Raw genomic sequence first — 15,151 nt, forward strand, 5'->3', positions numbered from 1 at the left:
ACAGGGAAGAATTTCTTCCCCATATCCAATCTAAAAGCCATTCCTCCTTGTCCTGCCACTCCAGGCCCTTCCCAGAGTCCCTCTGCAGCTCTCCAGGAGTCCCATTAGGCTCTGGAAGGGCCTCTCAAGTCTGACCTCTACAGACTGAGCTCAGATATGGGTTAGTGCTGGCCTTGGCAGAGCTGGGTTAACAGCTGGGCTCCATGATCTTAGAGGGCTTTTCCAACCTAAATGGTTCTGGGATTCTGTAACTGTTTCTACCCCATATTTGCTCCTTGTCAGCATTCCTGCCACTCCTTCTGTGCTCAGTTTCACTGTAGTTCCAACAGTTTGTTTTTCCTTCCTCTCTGTCTTGGTTTATTTTAGAGGGGAAATTGCACAGTTGCTCAAAATTAAGCAAAGCCTGCTCAATAACAAAACCAAAATATGAACAAAATGCTGGGATAGGGAGCAGAAGTTGTAATTCCACCATGATCCATAGGAGATGCCAGATGAGGGCTCCCTGCTCTTTGAGCAAGACTGGGCCTTGAGTTGGGCCACTGCCCACCCTGTGGTGGCACACAGGAAATTCCCCTTGGAATGGATGACTTTGGAAGCAGCTCCTTCAGCAGGAGACTTGCACTGGTAAGTAAACACCATCAGTTTCAGGAAGTTTGATATATATATTCTATATATTGTAGCCTGAGAGTTTATGTCCCACTTCTTTTTATATCTATAAATTTATATGTATAAAGATCTTAATATATATTTCTTTATGTATATAAGGAAAGTTCATTTATAGAATTTCTTTATATTTTTTTCTTAATATATATATAATTTTAAATATATATACACTTGTCCTTGAAATATATAATTGGCTTCTTGGCATCACAGGGAAATAAAAAGAACCAGTGTAAGAAATGGAGATTCAGGGATTGGGAAACAACTGGGGGTTTGGAGAAGTGCTGCAACTGCTAACTGGGAAGAAGGGAGAACACTTTGGAAAATCTCTTGCTGGATTTTATTTTTACATTATCTGGGATATCCTGATGTCTAAACAACCAGAGAGTGTCACAATCAGGCAGATGGAGAAAAGTTTCTCTTTTTTTTTTTTCCCCCTAAAAGAAGGAAATGGTCCCAAGTAGGTGTAATCAGAAGAGATGAAGAGTCCCTGGTCCTCAAGTTCTACAAGTGGTCAAGAAGTGCTTAAATTCCTGAAATTAAAATACCAGGCAGCAAACACAAACAAAAAAGGAAATACTATTTTTCAGCCGAGTGTTTCCTCCCCATCAGCCTCCAGAGCCCGGCCTTCACCTCCTGGTTCCTCAGGCTGTAGATGAAGGGGTTCAGCATGGGCGTCACCATGGTGTGGAACACAGAGGCCACCTTGTCTGGCTCCTGGGAGCTCCTGGAGCTGCACTGGCAGTACATGGACACCAGGGATCCGTAGAAGAGCGCCACGGCAGCCAGCTGGGAGGCGCAGGTGGAGAAGGCCTTGCGCTTCCCCGCGGCCGAGCGCGTGCCCAGGGCGGCGGCCAGGATGCGGGCGTAGGAGAGGAGGATGGCCAGGACGGTGGCGGCCAGGCTGAATCCCGCCATGAGGAACGTGCCCACCTCGTTGGGTGCGGGGTCTGTGCAGGAGAGGGCGAAGAGCGGGGGCCCCTCGCAGTAGAAGTGGCGGATGCCCTTGGGGCCGCAGAAGGTCAGCCTGAGGGCCAGGCCCGTGTGGAGGGCGGCGTTGGTGGCCCCAGCCAGGCAGGAGCTGGAAACCAGGAGCGCACAGATCCCTCGGGACATGGAGAGGGGGTAGAGCAGGGGGTGGCAGACGGCCATGTAGCGGTCATAGGCCATGGCAGCCAGCAGGTAGCACTTGGTGGTGGCAAAGGCCACGTAGAAATAGAACTGCGTGAGGCACTAGGCGTGAGAAATGGCCTTGTCCTCATCCAGGAGATCCCGGAGCAGCCTGGGAGTGGCAGGAGGAATAGCAGAGGTCCAGGAAGGACAGGCTGCTCAGGAAGAAGTACATGGGGGTGTGGAGCTGGGCAAGCAGCCTGATCAACACCAGCATCCCCGTATTCCCCAGCAGGGTGATCACGTAGATTGCCAGGAAGACCACAAACAGGACAACCTGGATGGACATGGCCCTGCTCAGAGAATCCCAAGAGGACAAAGTGAGCACTGGTGGTTCCATTTCCTTTGGCTGCCATCCTAATGCAGCTGCTGTGGGAAAGCCCAGATGGAGAGTCAGGATATTCCTGTTTTCTGCACAAACAGGTTAAAAATGGCTGTGTTTTTATCAGCAAACACAGCCTGGAGATGCAGGAACTGCAGAATTTACTGTTTGGTTCAAAATACATTTTAAAGTAGTCAAAGTGAGTTTGTTTCTAATGGTTTTAGTCTGGTTTAGCCACTGATTGGGTTTGATAAATCACTTTGCACAGTGGAAGGTTTATAACACCTCCTGAAGAAGTTAAGGGAACGATTACTCATCAGATTCAAAGCATTAACCCCAGCAATTTATCCTGAATTTAGAAATCATTATGAATTTGAAAAAACCCCTGAAAACAACAAAAACCACCCAAAAAACAACCCCAAACCTCATTGGTTTAGATGATCCAAAAGAGACAAAGCACTGGTGAGAGATCAGGACATCTTTAAAATTTTCTTTAGGAGAGTTAGAACAAATTAAAATAAACCAAATTTATTCTCTTCCTTCCCATGAAACTGAAATTCAGGTTCAAACAGGAGATTTAGTGTATTAAAAAACCCTTTAAATATGGTGATACTTGTGTCATTCCTGTGAGAAGTGTGGAGAAAGAAAAGGGTTTTAAAAGTCTGGAGGCCCCAAAAACGTTGTGGTGCCTTGATTAACTGGGAGGAGTAAGATGCTGATAATACATTTCAAATAAATAGAATATTTATAATTTGGGAAATAATCCAGGTAGTGCTGCTATGCAATTATTGATCTTCAAGGCCAGGTTGGACAGGGCTTGGAACAACCTGGGCTAGTGCAAGGTGTCCCTGCCCATGGATCATCACTGGAGGATCCATAAGGTCCCTTCCAACCCAAGCCGTGGATGTCATGATAAATTCCTGGGTTTCACCTCAGAGACCCTGAGCCTGGATGATTATTTGTTGTGAGAACAGGCTCCCACTTCAAGCCCTCTCCTTGCAACAGATAAACTCCCTGAAGCCTTATTTTGGCTAAAATTCACCTGTTTCCTCACATCTCAGGGCCCTTTTTGCTTGATCAGATTTTATCTCCCAGACCAAAATTTCCAGGGAGAAATAAACCCAGTGTTAGTGTGGGAATAATTTACCTTCACAAATTTACCTTCACAAAAAGCATTAAAACTTGACCAAAAAATCTGCTGTTTGCAGTCCTCATTCACAGGAACACCAAGGGGTTTGTCACTGCCCAGCCCTGGAGCAGGAAATTTCCCTTGGGAATGGATGACTTTGGAAGCAGCTCCTTAAAGAGGAGACCTGTGCTGGTAAATAAAGACCATTAGTTAAAACAACTCAATTAGTTTCAGGAAGTTAAATGGCAGCTTGAGGATTTATTTACCACTATATATATACAATTAAATATATGAATATTTTACTATATAAATAAAGTTAATATAGAGGTTTAATTTATATATGCAGTTAGAGATGTAATTACTTAATAAATATAAATATAAATATTTTCCTAATAGATATAATTTTATTTTATATATTATATGTAATTGCATACATTTAAATGTATCTCTTAGAATATATAAATAATTTCCTGGGATCACAGGGAATTAAAAAGAACTGGTGTAAGAAATGGAGATTCAGGGATTGAGAGACAGCCCGGGGTTTGGAGAAGTGTTGCAAATGCCAGTCAGGATGAAAGGAAAACTCTGCAGGAACTTTACTGCTGCACTTTATTTTTACATTTTCTGGTGATAATGATGAGCTGAATTTAAGACTTTTAGGTTCAGATTGACCCTTCAGTCAATTTGCCCAGAGTGTGAGGAATATTCATCCAAAATGTGAGTTAGGAATGAAGGTTCGGATGCACTGGAATACGTGTTTTGCAACCAGGAAGAACCTTCACCAATTTCCTGGAGTTATTTGTTATTATATCCTTCTGCAAACACTTGGGAAGCACAATTTTCCCCAACCAGCAAAAAATTGTCTCAAAACCACTTAACATTTCACCCTTTCTGATTGTTAAGATACTCACAGGTCCTGGAGCTGAAGTCCACAAGCTCCATCGGTCTGGCCAAAACCAGCAAGTTTTCTGTTCCCACCCCCTAATGTGGCTGGAATATTTTTAAGTTTTTACCCCATCCCCACGCGAACAATTACCACAAGGTCTCTGAGGCATCTGAATACACCATGAGCCTTCTCCAGAGGCACTGGGATCCATCCCAAGGTTTCTCCCTGGAGTTTTAGGGATGGGATGCCTGCAGCACATCAGAATTGATGCCTGCAGAGCCTGGGTGATGCCATTTGTGAACACAACACTGCCAAGAGGAAACACCAAAAGAAGGATTTTTGCGAAAGGCTTGAATCTGAAAAATTTTTAAATTCTTCCCTAATTCCATATTTCTCTTCTCACCCTCCCAAAGAAGCTTTTCCTTCCCTGTTCCTCCAGCTCTCAGTCAGAGGTTCATTGCAGGAAGTCCCTTGAGTGGCTGTCGGTGCTTTTCTCCAGCTGCTGGTGGATGTCCTTGCACTCAGAACACTCACTGATGGCTCATCTCCATCCTGGTGGCCACCACAACCTCCACACCTGCTCTCCTGTCCCAGTGTCTGGGACAATTATTCCCCATGGGCAACGCTCAGCATTTTCCCTTTTCCAAGCTTACCTGGTTCTCGTCTGCCCATTTTTGACCAGGAAGCCTCATTTTCAAAAACTGTTTTGCAATGTGTGCTTCAAAATGAGTTGAGGAGACTTATGGGGAGTAAACTCTACCAGCCAGAGAACGCTGGGATGGCTGGGGTTGAAAGGGACCTTAAAGCTCATCTCATTCCCATGCCCTGCCATGGGCAAGGACACAGGATGACCCCTGAGGAATGTGTGAGGAGTGTGTTTGCTCCACCAGGAGCAAACATCAGTGCTGGACGTTCCATCTCCTTCCCACATGGTGCCTCCAGCTCCACTCGTGCATGGTCAGGTGCTGTTCCCACAGAAGTTGGACACAGTTCACCCTCATTTCCCCAGTCCCCACTTGCACCACAACCCAAAATCTTTTGGTTTTGAGAGCAGCAGCTCTAGCACAAAGCCACAACATGCACAGTGACAGTGCCACGGCCACAAACTCAGGGTTTAATTCACTAAGGGCTCATGATCCTGTTTAAAGGTCAGCTGATGGCCAAGGCAAGACCAGCTGGACAAAGAAATTAAAGCCATGAAATGCTTTCTCAAACTATTATTAAAATATTGAATATTTTTCAAATATTTTTTTTATTGCCAAACAATGGTAAGGTCCCAGAGCAAAGAGAGTTGCTCTGGGGTTATGTTTTAAATGCCTTAATGTTTTAATCAATTAAAAATTATGGGGGGGATTATGTTTTAAATAAAACATTTAAAATAATCTTTGGTCTTATTTAAAGAAAAAATGTACAATCTTGTCTGCACGTAAATTAAACAATGTCTTGAGGGTGGCATGGAGGAGCAGAAGGGTGGGAGAACAGCAGGAAATACACAAAGAGGTCCCAGTTCATGGTCCTGATCACAGAGTCATAGAATTGGTTAGGTTGGAAAAATCCTCTGGGATCATCAAGTCCACCATTCCCACATCAGTGTCAAGGTCACCACTAATCCATGTCCCCAGGTGCCACACCCACACACTTTTTAAACCCCTCCAGGGATGGGGATTCCACCACTGCCCGGGCAACCTGTTCCAGGGCTGGACAGCCCTTCCCGTGAAGGAATTTTCCCTTTCCAACCTAAACCTCCCCTGGTGCCTCTTGAGGATGTTGTCTCCACATCTGTGGACGTGTGAGTTGAGGCCCTTTGGGGCCTGCCATGGGGGCTCAGCACAGCTGAGGAAAGAGGAACAGGAGCATAAACAGCTCAGGGGGATTTAGCCAGGGAGCCTGACTAAATAATAACCAGGGAATTGTTGGCAAGACTTGGGAACAAAGGATTCAGCTGAGTGACTCTGAGTGCCTGTGAGTTTTGTGTCATCAATAAGTCAGCAAACTACCTTGATTCTGGCTTGATTTAATCCAACTGAGCAGCTTCTCCTCCATCCCAAGTTGTTCTGAGTCTCTAGGAGAGTCTCATCACTCTGGATTTCACCATGGACCTGGCACAGGGTGAGATAATGCACTGATTGGAAGGTTTGGGTTTTTTCATATATGCAGTGCTTTAACACCAAATGTGTCACAGAATTCTGGAATGGTTTGGGTTGGAAGAGACCTCAAAGCTCATTCAGTTCCAACCTCCTGCTGTGGGCAGGGACACCTTCCACTAGACCAGGCTGCTCCAAGCCTCATCCAAACACCAAAACTGGAGTGAAACTGTTCTTTTCAGCTGATATTGAGTCAGCCAGCACATCATCTAAATCAGCCAGCACATCATCTGAATAAAGTGCAGAAGGCCTCAAAAATATCTCTCTACATATTTTACAAAAATCCCAGCATATCACCCACATCTCCATTGTATCTGGCCACAACATTAAAACATGCAAACTCATTTTATTTTCCTGAGTCTCCTCCAAGCCTCCTTCACCTCCCGGTTCCTCAGGCTATAGATCCAGGGGTTCAGCATGGGGGTCACCACAGAGTAGAGCACAGCAGCCCATTTATCCCCTCCCCTGGAGGTGTCTGACCTGGGGATTAAGTACATGAAAATCAATGGCCCATAGAAGGTGCTGAGGGCAGCGAGGTGGGAGGCACAGGTGGAGAGGGCTTTGCGCTTGCCCTCAGCTGAGCTGATGCTCAGGATGGTGGAGATGATGGCCACATAGGACACCAGGACCACCAGCAGGCTGGGAACACCGAGCAAAGATGAAGAAGTCCTCAGGATGATGAGGCTGAGGGTGGTGTCAGAGGAGGAGAGGGAGATCAGCATGGAAATGTCACAGAAGAACAGATCGATGGCGCTGGAGCTGCAGAAGAACAAGCTGGACATGCCAATGGCTTGTCCCACACCATTGGTCAGCCCCAGGAGGTAGGAGCTGGTCACCAGCCAGGAGCAGCGCTCTGGGGACATGACAAGGAGGTAGAGCAGGGGGTGGCAAATGGCCACATATCGGTCATAGGCCATTGCAGCCAGTAGGAAACACTCAGTGACCACAAACAGGCCAAACGTGAATATCTGAGCCATGCACCCAGCATAGGTGATTCCCTTCTTCCCCAAAAAAACCCCAGCCAACATCCTGGGGGTGATGGTGGTGGAAGTGCAGAGGTTCACAAAAGCCAGGTTGCCTAGGAAATAATACATGGGGGAATGGAGCAGGGCACTGGCTCTGATCAAGGTGATCATGCCCAAGTTCCCCAGGATGGTGACAAGGTAGGTGAGCAGGAAGAGCAGGAAGAGGGTGACCTGAGTTGCCGGGTCCTCGGTGAATCCTGCCAAGCTGAACTCAGTTGTTTGGGTGCAATTGATTCCTGGCATTGCTTCAAAGTTGTTGTCTGTGTGAACTCCCTGCTGGAGGTTTCCTCCAGCTGGAAAACCCTCTTTGCAGTGGGATCTGTTAGGAGACAATCCTACAAGATCTAAAACAAGAGTTTAGGCACAGATTGATAAACAATGCTGGGTGGAAGTCATGGCATGGGTAGGGAGAAGCTGTAGGTTACACAACCCTGAGGAGCTTTACCTTGGTGCTGCCTTCAATCCCCTGTGTGTCTTCAGTCTGGGACTTTGAAATCATCCAGCATAACCTGAAACATGGAGAAACCCAACAAAAGCTATAAAAGACAGCACAGAATTGACTATTCTTCCTTGTGTTGGCATCTGCCAACCACCTGCCTTGTCTGTCTTCTCCACAGACTCCTGTAAGGGTTTGGGTTGGATGGGATCTTGAAGACCATCTCATTGCACCCCCTGCCATGGGCAGGGACACCTTCCACTAGACCAGATTGTCCCAAGCCCCATCCAGCGTGGCTTTGAACATTTTCCAGATAAGGGGCACCCAAAACTTCCTGACTATGAAGTCTCCCCTCCCTCCTGATGATTTTCCTAAAAGATTTTCCCAGCTCTTTATTCTGTTCCTGCAGTCTTCAAACAAAAACATGCAACACTGAAAGCTCAGCAATTTCCTCCTAAAAATATTTATTTTTTGGGAAAAAAAAATTAAAAGTCACCTTTTGGACATGCCTTATATCAGCAATAGTAAGATCCATAAGAGTTCTTTGCAGGAAAGCTGCCAGTCCTCATCCAGGAGCCCTTTGTGGTCAGTGAGAGGTACCCAGAGCGAGTGCTCCAACGGGGTGTCCTCACCACACACCTGCAGCAGATCACCTGGATTTGGTGCTGAGCCCAGAGTACAATAAGGAACTGGAGCCCAGGAGCCTCCAGGCAGGAGCTGAGGGCTGAAGCTGTTTCTTCTTTGCAAGAAAAAACAACAGGATGGGTGGCTTGGCATGTGCTGTCCTTAGTCGTGGCTCTCCAGGATGATCCTCCCCTACATCTCTTCAGCCTCCCTGCTTCCCTCCTGATGCTTTTCAAGGTGGATGTCAAGGTGCTCTGCAGGTGAATTTAAAAATATACCACTGTCAGCAAAGACCTTTTTCCATGTAATTTGGGGATTTAGAGGCTCTTGGAGCCCCAGGAGAGTGACAAAGCCCAAAGCACGTTGTTATTGCTTCTCTGAGCTTCTGAGTTTGGAGGTGATTACACAGAGGAGATTATCTCATCTTAATAAGCCACAGGGCTTTGGGAACTCCCCAGAGTAACCACAGTGCAAAACCCCACCTGTTGTGACAAATTTTTGGGCATTCCAGAGATGTTCAGCTCTACAAATGCCGTGTTTGGCCTGATCACACCAGTGAGCTGAGGGGAATCTCACAGGTGGGGCACAGTCCCATGGGAGCTGGTCTCCATCAGCAGTTCCAGTCACCAGAGATGATGAATCACCTTTCTACCCATTCCAAATTCCTTAGACCCAAACCAAGCTCACCTGTCCCATCCCTGGAAGTGTTCAAGGTCAGGTTGGAGTGATCTGGTCTAGCGGAAGGTGCCCCTTCCCATGGCAGTAGGGTGGAACAAGATGAGCTTTAAGGTCCTTTCCAACCCAAACCATTCCAGTATTCTATGAAGTTTGGCTGCAAGAACCCAGGAGAACCACAGAATATGCTGAGTTAGAAGGGATCCACAAGGATCACCAAGTCCAGCTCTCAGCCCTGCACAAACCCATCCCCAAAAGTCACACCATGTACCCAAGAGCATTGTTCAAATGTTTGTTGAGCTCTGTCAGACTTGGTGCTGTGACCACTGGTCTGGGGAGTCAGTCCAATCACCCTTTGGGTGAGGATCATTCTTCTAATACCCAGCTTAAACCTTTATCTCTTCCACAACCAATCCTCCCTCCAAAAGATATCTTCTGTTAATGGGCCATTGAGTGTCACTACATAACTAATAAAAATTACATCATCCCATTGTGAGGTGCTCCACCCAGAGGGAGGAACCAAACATTCCTACCTGGATATAATTTAAGATTTAGAACAACGGAGAAAACCTTTTCCCACTAGATTCCCAGTAAAACAGCTTTCTTCTCCATTAAATTCCCAGAAGAAAACCAAGCCCATCTACACTACCACTGGGCCTTCAGAAGTAAACTACACCTTTGCACAAGATCACTGCTTCAACAAAACCACATCTATCACTCCAAGAAGACTGCAAATACCATCTACTCAGACTGCTATCAACACCCTGGCCAACTGAGTGTCAAGTTGTATTCTCTGTCAGTGTTTTGGTTTTTTTTTTTGTTTATTTGTTCTATTGCATTTGTATTTTAATTTTCTTAGTAAAGAACTGTTATTCCTATTCCCATAGCTTTACCTGAGAACCTCTTAGTTTCAAAATCATAGTAATTCAGAGAGAAGAAGTTTGCATTTTCCATTTCACAAGAAGCTCCTGCCTTCCTTAACAGACACCTCTCTTTTCAAACCCAGACAAACTTCCAGTCAGCTAGAACCTCTCCAGATTCCCAAGACTGCTCAAAAAATTGAGAGAGGTTTTTGACATCAGCAGCTCTTTGAGGATTCTTGGATGTATCCCATTGGGCCCCATGGATTTGTAGGGGTCCAGCTGGAGCAGCAGTTCCCACACAACTCCAGTCCTGTCTGTTACTAGAGGTTCTACCCACTGCCTCTTCAGCACAAGACAAAGATCCCACTTCTGTGCTGGATCTAAACACAGAACAGGACCAGCTGCCTTTTACTGATGGGGGGAAAGAAAATGCCCAGTTTATAGGAACAGACAGTGCAGAAAAATCCACAAAGACCATACCTTTGGCATTGGGAAGTGGCATTCCCCCGAGCAGGAACAGGTGTTGCAATGCCCCAGGCTCCAAGTCTGGTTCCCAACAGAAGCAAAGGTCCAAGCTGAAAGATGTCTCTGGATTTCAGCTTCCCTGTGCCTGGGATGGGAACAGCCACTGGACTGGGAACAGCTCCACCTGACATTGATATTTTCAGTCTCTGAGTGACACCAGCTCCAAAACCTCCATCTCCTTTGGGGCTCCCCAGAAAAATAAATCAGCGCTGGGAGCGCCTCAGCGCATTGGCCAGTGACGAGCTGGGCAGGTTTATAGAGGCTGGGGCCTGAGGGGAGCTAGCATTTGTGACTTTGTGTTTGCTTTCTGTTGGTGTCTGGCTCTTCTGAGCTGCTTTAGTGGGGTAAAAGTGTGTTTTGCTTCATCTTTTAAGACTGTGTCAAAATTTAAATGGTATTTCAGTATATGGTATGGAAGAGGGCAAGTGTTAGATGGCCCCAGCTGACGCTGTGGTGGGGCTGAGGGGCTGTTGCTCTCTGAATCTCCCCAGGTGTGCCTCAGTCTTCCAAACTCTTCCTCAATGAGGAGTTAGGAGGGAATAGTTACTCTAATTTGGCTTTTTCCTGACCTTTTCAGGACTGAAATAGTGGGTTTTGGATATTTTACATCAGCTTCTACCCTTCGTTGGGGTTTTCTCTGGTTGTGGAAAAGTGCAGAGGGTTTTGCTCTCTGATAGGTCAGGTAATTGCTTTGGGAAGCTCCTTTATAAATAAGATTTTTGTCAAGTCTTTAAGCTTCTCCAGTTCAGGCCTCAACTCATACTTGCAGTGTAGAATTGAGGTGTGTTGGGCAGGGAATGGGAGGCACAGAATTGCTCCTGCCTTAATTTCTCCAACCTGTGGCTTTTTATTGTGTCTGTGACTCTGGCTAGTGTCAGTGTTTGGGGTAGGAGCTCTGAGGTTCTGCTCCCTTTCCAGGTGGTGTTGCTGTATCCCTGCTTGGGGCACTTTCGTTAATTCAGGCTCCTCCTGGGGGATTGGGAGTTACAAACTGAAAACCTTGCAGGGAAAGGTGACTGAGCACTGTGATGTCATCATACCATGTGATGCTGAACCTCTCTACTGGCTTTTAATTTGGAAACACAGGAAGAAGAACAACCTTTTGAGGTTTAACTTCTGGGGGGAGGCTTTGGAGTTCACAGAAGCTGGTCAGGATTTGGATATTTCATTTAAATTCCATTCATATACTAAGGAATTGGAAGCGCCTAAAGGCACCTCCACTCACACTTTAATTTTAAGCCCTCTCCCACCAATAAATTGGGATGTCCTTTTGTTAGGAACAGCCCACCTCTGCTTCTTTAGGCAACTCCATGTGGGAGATAAAATAAATGTGGACAAAAGTTTGGAACGCAGCTTCCAAGTCAAGTTCCCTGCTAGGAAATGCCTCCAGCTCTCTGCTCTCTGTTCAAACACAGCCTGGCCCTTCAGGGCTGCAGACTCTGAGCCACACAACTTGTGAGCTGGCAAGTACCAGCAGCTGAGGTGTCATTCCAGCTGTACACAAAAACAGGGATTGGGGCTGCATTTGGATACATGCAGGCAGGTTTGGGTCACTTCAGAAAGCTTCAATCCCTGTTTTTCAGAGATTCCATCAGGGATAATGACCTTTCCACAAATACCTCCTAAGGCACATGAGAACCTGAGTAAGAAAATGGAATCAACCCCTTTGTTCCATCGGCCTCACACCCCAAATTCCAGTGGGACAGACCAGTCCCTGTCCTTGGAAGGCAGCATCTCCTACCTGGAGCTGGGCCTTCCCCAGCCTTTGGGGGCCGCTGTCTCCATCCTCCCACGCCTCCTCATCTTCCTCCTCGCCAGGGTTGGCTTCCTCAGCCTGCAGAGCAAAGCCAGGGACGGTCACCAGCCTGCTCATGCCAGCCTGGGCAGCAGGGACGGGCTGGGGGCACCTCTGGATGTCCCCCTGTGCCTGGCACCGTCCCTGCTCCGCGCCCATCCCCGTTCCTGCCTGGGCAGCTCCTTGGAACGGGATGTGAAAGCACAAACGTTTGCTCTGCTGGGGCTGGGACAGCAGAGACTCCCCCGGGGCAGGGGGCAAAGCTCCTGCTCCCACATCCTCTGCCTCCCACAGCCCTGCTGGGGCTGGCCAGAGCAAAGGAAACGCCTCAGCTCCTGCTGGAAATTCCCTCCTGTGCCCATCAACCCAGAGAAATCGTGGCTGCTCCATCCCTGGAAGTGTCCAAGGCCAGGCTGGATGGGGCTTGGAGCACCCTGGGCTGTGGATGGAATAGCAGGGGATGGAATGAGGTGATCCTTAAGGTCCCTTCCCACTCAAACCATTTGGGGACTCCAGGATGATTCCATGGTTTCTCCATCCATCAATTTAATATTGTTTCTTTTCAAATTTAATTTCCCAAATTTAGATGATTTATTAAAGGAATCACTTAAAAATTATTCCAGTAATAAAAAGGGAAGCATCAAACATACAAGAATCATTCCCATGTCCATCAAATCATTATTAAGTGGAAGCCTCTTCCCTCACCTCTGTCTTTCTTCTTCTTTCCTGGAAATCCCGAGGATCCCACAGTTTCTCAGAGACATCAGCTGGGATCACTGGGGGATTTGCTCTGTCAGAAATCCAGAGGGGTTTACAACATTTGTTCCTCTGCATCTTTATCCCCTAACCAGGTCTCTATAATGGTGGTGTGGGAGAAGTTTGAAATTGCTAGAAATGGATCAACTTCAGTTTTCCCCCTCTGTTTTTCAACTATTCCCAAATTCTTGGAATTACTCTCAAATACACCCAAGAAAATTCCTGTGAAAGGATCAATCAGAGGAACATCCTGAGAAGAGAAAACTGCCTCAGCAGCAGCTGGAATGATCCCATTGCTGCTCTTACCTGGTCTCCAGGTGCTCCTGCCAGAGCTCCCAACAGCCACTGCCATTCCTAAACAGGAGCCATGGAAGACATTCCTGCTGTCCATGAGGGTGAGGAGGCACTTTGGGATGTTCTTGGCTGTGCAATCAGACAAGAGAGTGTCAATGATCTCGCGCTCCCTTCCAAGCCAAAGCAGCCCCTGATTCCATGGCATGATCAGCACCTCTCCCACTTCCATTCCAGAAACATCCTCCCACTAACCCAGGGCTTTCCTTTTTTTGCACCACATCAGGGATGTGCTGCCGAGTGCCCCGGGCATGGGATGCTTCAGCGTTCCCTGGGACAACTCAGCATTCCCAGAATGCCCCAGCATTCCCAGGGATGCCCAGCTTTCCCTGGGAAGCCCCAGAATTCCCGGGGGTGCCCCAGCATTCCCAGGGATGCCCAAGCATTCCCACGGATGCCCAGCATTCCCTGGGATGCCCCAACACTCCCGGGGTGCCCCAGCATTCCCGGGGGTGCCCCACCATTCCCAAGGATGCCCCAGCATTCCCGGGGGTGCCGCTCCAGCCGCTCCCGCGCCGTCCCGGGCTGCAGTGCCGGGCGGTCGCCACGGGGCGGCAGCACCGGGCGCTCCCAGCCCGGCCGGTGCCGCTGTCCCGGGGCGGCCGCGCCTCTGGCCCGCCCTGACCCGGCGGGGCCGCGAACACCGCGGGCAAAACCCCCCGATCCCCTTGAATCCACCCTCCAAGGCACAGGATCGCAGCATCTCCTGAGCCAAAAGGGCCCCCGGGGAGCATCGAGTCCAAATCCTGGCCCCGCACAGGACCCCAAGAATTCCCCGCTGTGCCCGGGAGCCTTGTCCAGAGCCCGGCTCCTCCCCCAAGATCCTGAGAACACAGCGGGGCTGGGAGAAGGATGACGGTGGGGGAGTTTTGTTTATATCTCGCTATACGATCGTTCTGTAGCTCCGTTACGTATCGTTATCGGTAACCCTACAATCAGTATGTCCCTTGTATTTCGCTATACATCCTTACACGTCGCTTTCACGGCGGCGGCTCCAGTGACTGACGGAAGCCCCGCCTGACCCCCGCTCCCCTTCCCGCGGTCAGACCAGGTTTCCTCCCCGGCTCCAGCCCTGGATTCCCGCGGCAGTCTCAGCTGTCTCGTTCCATAAAGCAAATTATTCACAGCAGCACACAGCCAGCCCGAGCTGGTCCCTCCGCAGAGCACCGACCACCTCTTCCTTACCCCAAACTGTGCGTTCTGTCCCCTGCACATTAACTCAGATTCTACCCCAAAATGTTCATTTTGGCCCCTACAGAATCCGCCCCGCAGCGACGCCGCGGGCCCCGCTCGGCCGAGGCAGCTCCGGTGTCCCCTGCCCGCAGCTCCCGCTGCTGCCGCCTTCCCGCTCCGGGTCCCGGGACGGGACAGCGATCCCTGTGTCGGGACAGCGATCCCCGTGCCGGGACACCGATCCCCCGTTCTCCGCTCGGGGCTGTCCCCGTTCCCCGCTCACCTCCGAGCCCGGCGCCGCCGCCCCCGGTGCCCCGGCCCGGCCCCGCCGCTCCCCGGGCTCCGCCACGGCGCTCCTGAGTTTGGTCCCAGAAAAAACCTCGGGTTTTATTTCTGAGCTCGGACTAGCAGGACTTGCCCCAACCCCCCCGCCCCGGGGACCCCCAGTGTGATGTAGGGACAGCCGGAACCCCGGCGGTGTCGGGCCGTGCTTTGCACTGCAATGGGGGGACCCGCCCAGCGGCTCCGGCCCCGTGTGGGGGCTCCAGGGACAGCGGGGGCGCCGCTCCGGCCCTCTGGGGGAAAGAGGGAGTGGGGGATAGCGGGGAGTGAGGAGG

General features: G+C 49.0%; 2 protein-coding genes and 1 long non-coding RNA gene across 4 annotated transcripts; all 3 read right to left on the reverse strand.

Annotated features, from left to right (window-relative positions):
• Positions 1–1,239: 1,239 nt before the first annotated feature.
• Positions 1,240–2,204, reverse strand: LOC129121703 (olfactory receptor 5AP2-like). The gene is given in 3 exon segments (XM_054635123.2): positions 1,240–1,954; positions 1,956–2,119; positions 2,121–2,204. Coding segments are annotated over 3 exon segments (945 nt in total). The 5' UTR covers positions 2,187–2,204.
• Positions 2,205–6,575: 4,371 nt separating this feature from the next.
• On the reverse strand, positions 6,576–9,462 carry LOC129121523 (olfactory receptor 5G3-like). Of its 2 annotated transcripts, XM_077179386.1 has the most exons (4): positions 9,084–9,462; positions 8,269–8,650; positions 7,782–7,845; positions 6,576–7,680 (listed from the first exon to the last, which is right to left on the reverse strand). In XM_077179386.1, exon 4 carries the CDS (start codon positions 7,577–7,579, stop codon positions 6,653–6,655), a length of 927 nt encoding a protein of 308 aa, XP_077035501.1. In that variant the 5' UTR covers positions 7,580–7,680; positions 7,782–7,845; positions 8,269–8,650; positions 9,084–9,462; the 3' UTR covers positions 6,576–6,652. The 2 variants fall into 2 exon arrangements, with proteins under 2 accessions (XP_077035501.1, XP_054490797.2); XM_054634822.2 differs by lacking the exons at positions 8,269–8,650; positions 9,084–9,462 and having other exon boundaries at positions 7,782–8,156.
• Positions 9,463–11,669: 2,207 nt separating this feature from the next.
• LOC143694300 (uncharacterized) lies at positions 11,670–14,882 on the reverse strand. The gene is made up of 3 exons (XR_013182678.1): positions 14,818–14,882; positions 13,317–13,433; positions 11,670–12,293 (listed from the first exon to the last, which is right to left on the reverse strand). It is a non-coding gene; the product is annotated as an uncharacterized LOC143694300 (long non-coding RNA).
• Between the last annotated feature and the right edge of the window lie 269 nt (positions 14,883–15,151).

The sequence above is a fragment of the Agelaius phoeniceus genome, chromosome 6 (genome assembly GCF_051311805.1).
Source record: "Agelaius phoeniceus isolate bAgePho1 chromosome 6, bAgePho1.hap1, whole genome shotgun sequence".
NCBI classification, from domain to species: Eukaryota; Metazoa; Chordata; class Aves; order Passeriformes; family Icteridae; genus Agelaius; species Agelaius phoeniceus.

What these genes read in the sequence shown, in the direction of transcription:
- LOC129121523 (XM_077179386.1), bottom strand. Translation starts at nt 7,579, where the DNA reads ATGCCAGGAATCAATTGCACCCAAACAACTGAGTTCAGCTTGGCAGGA.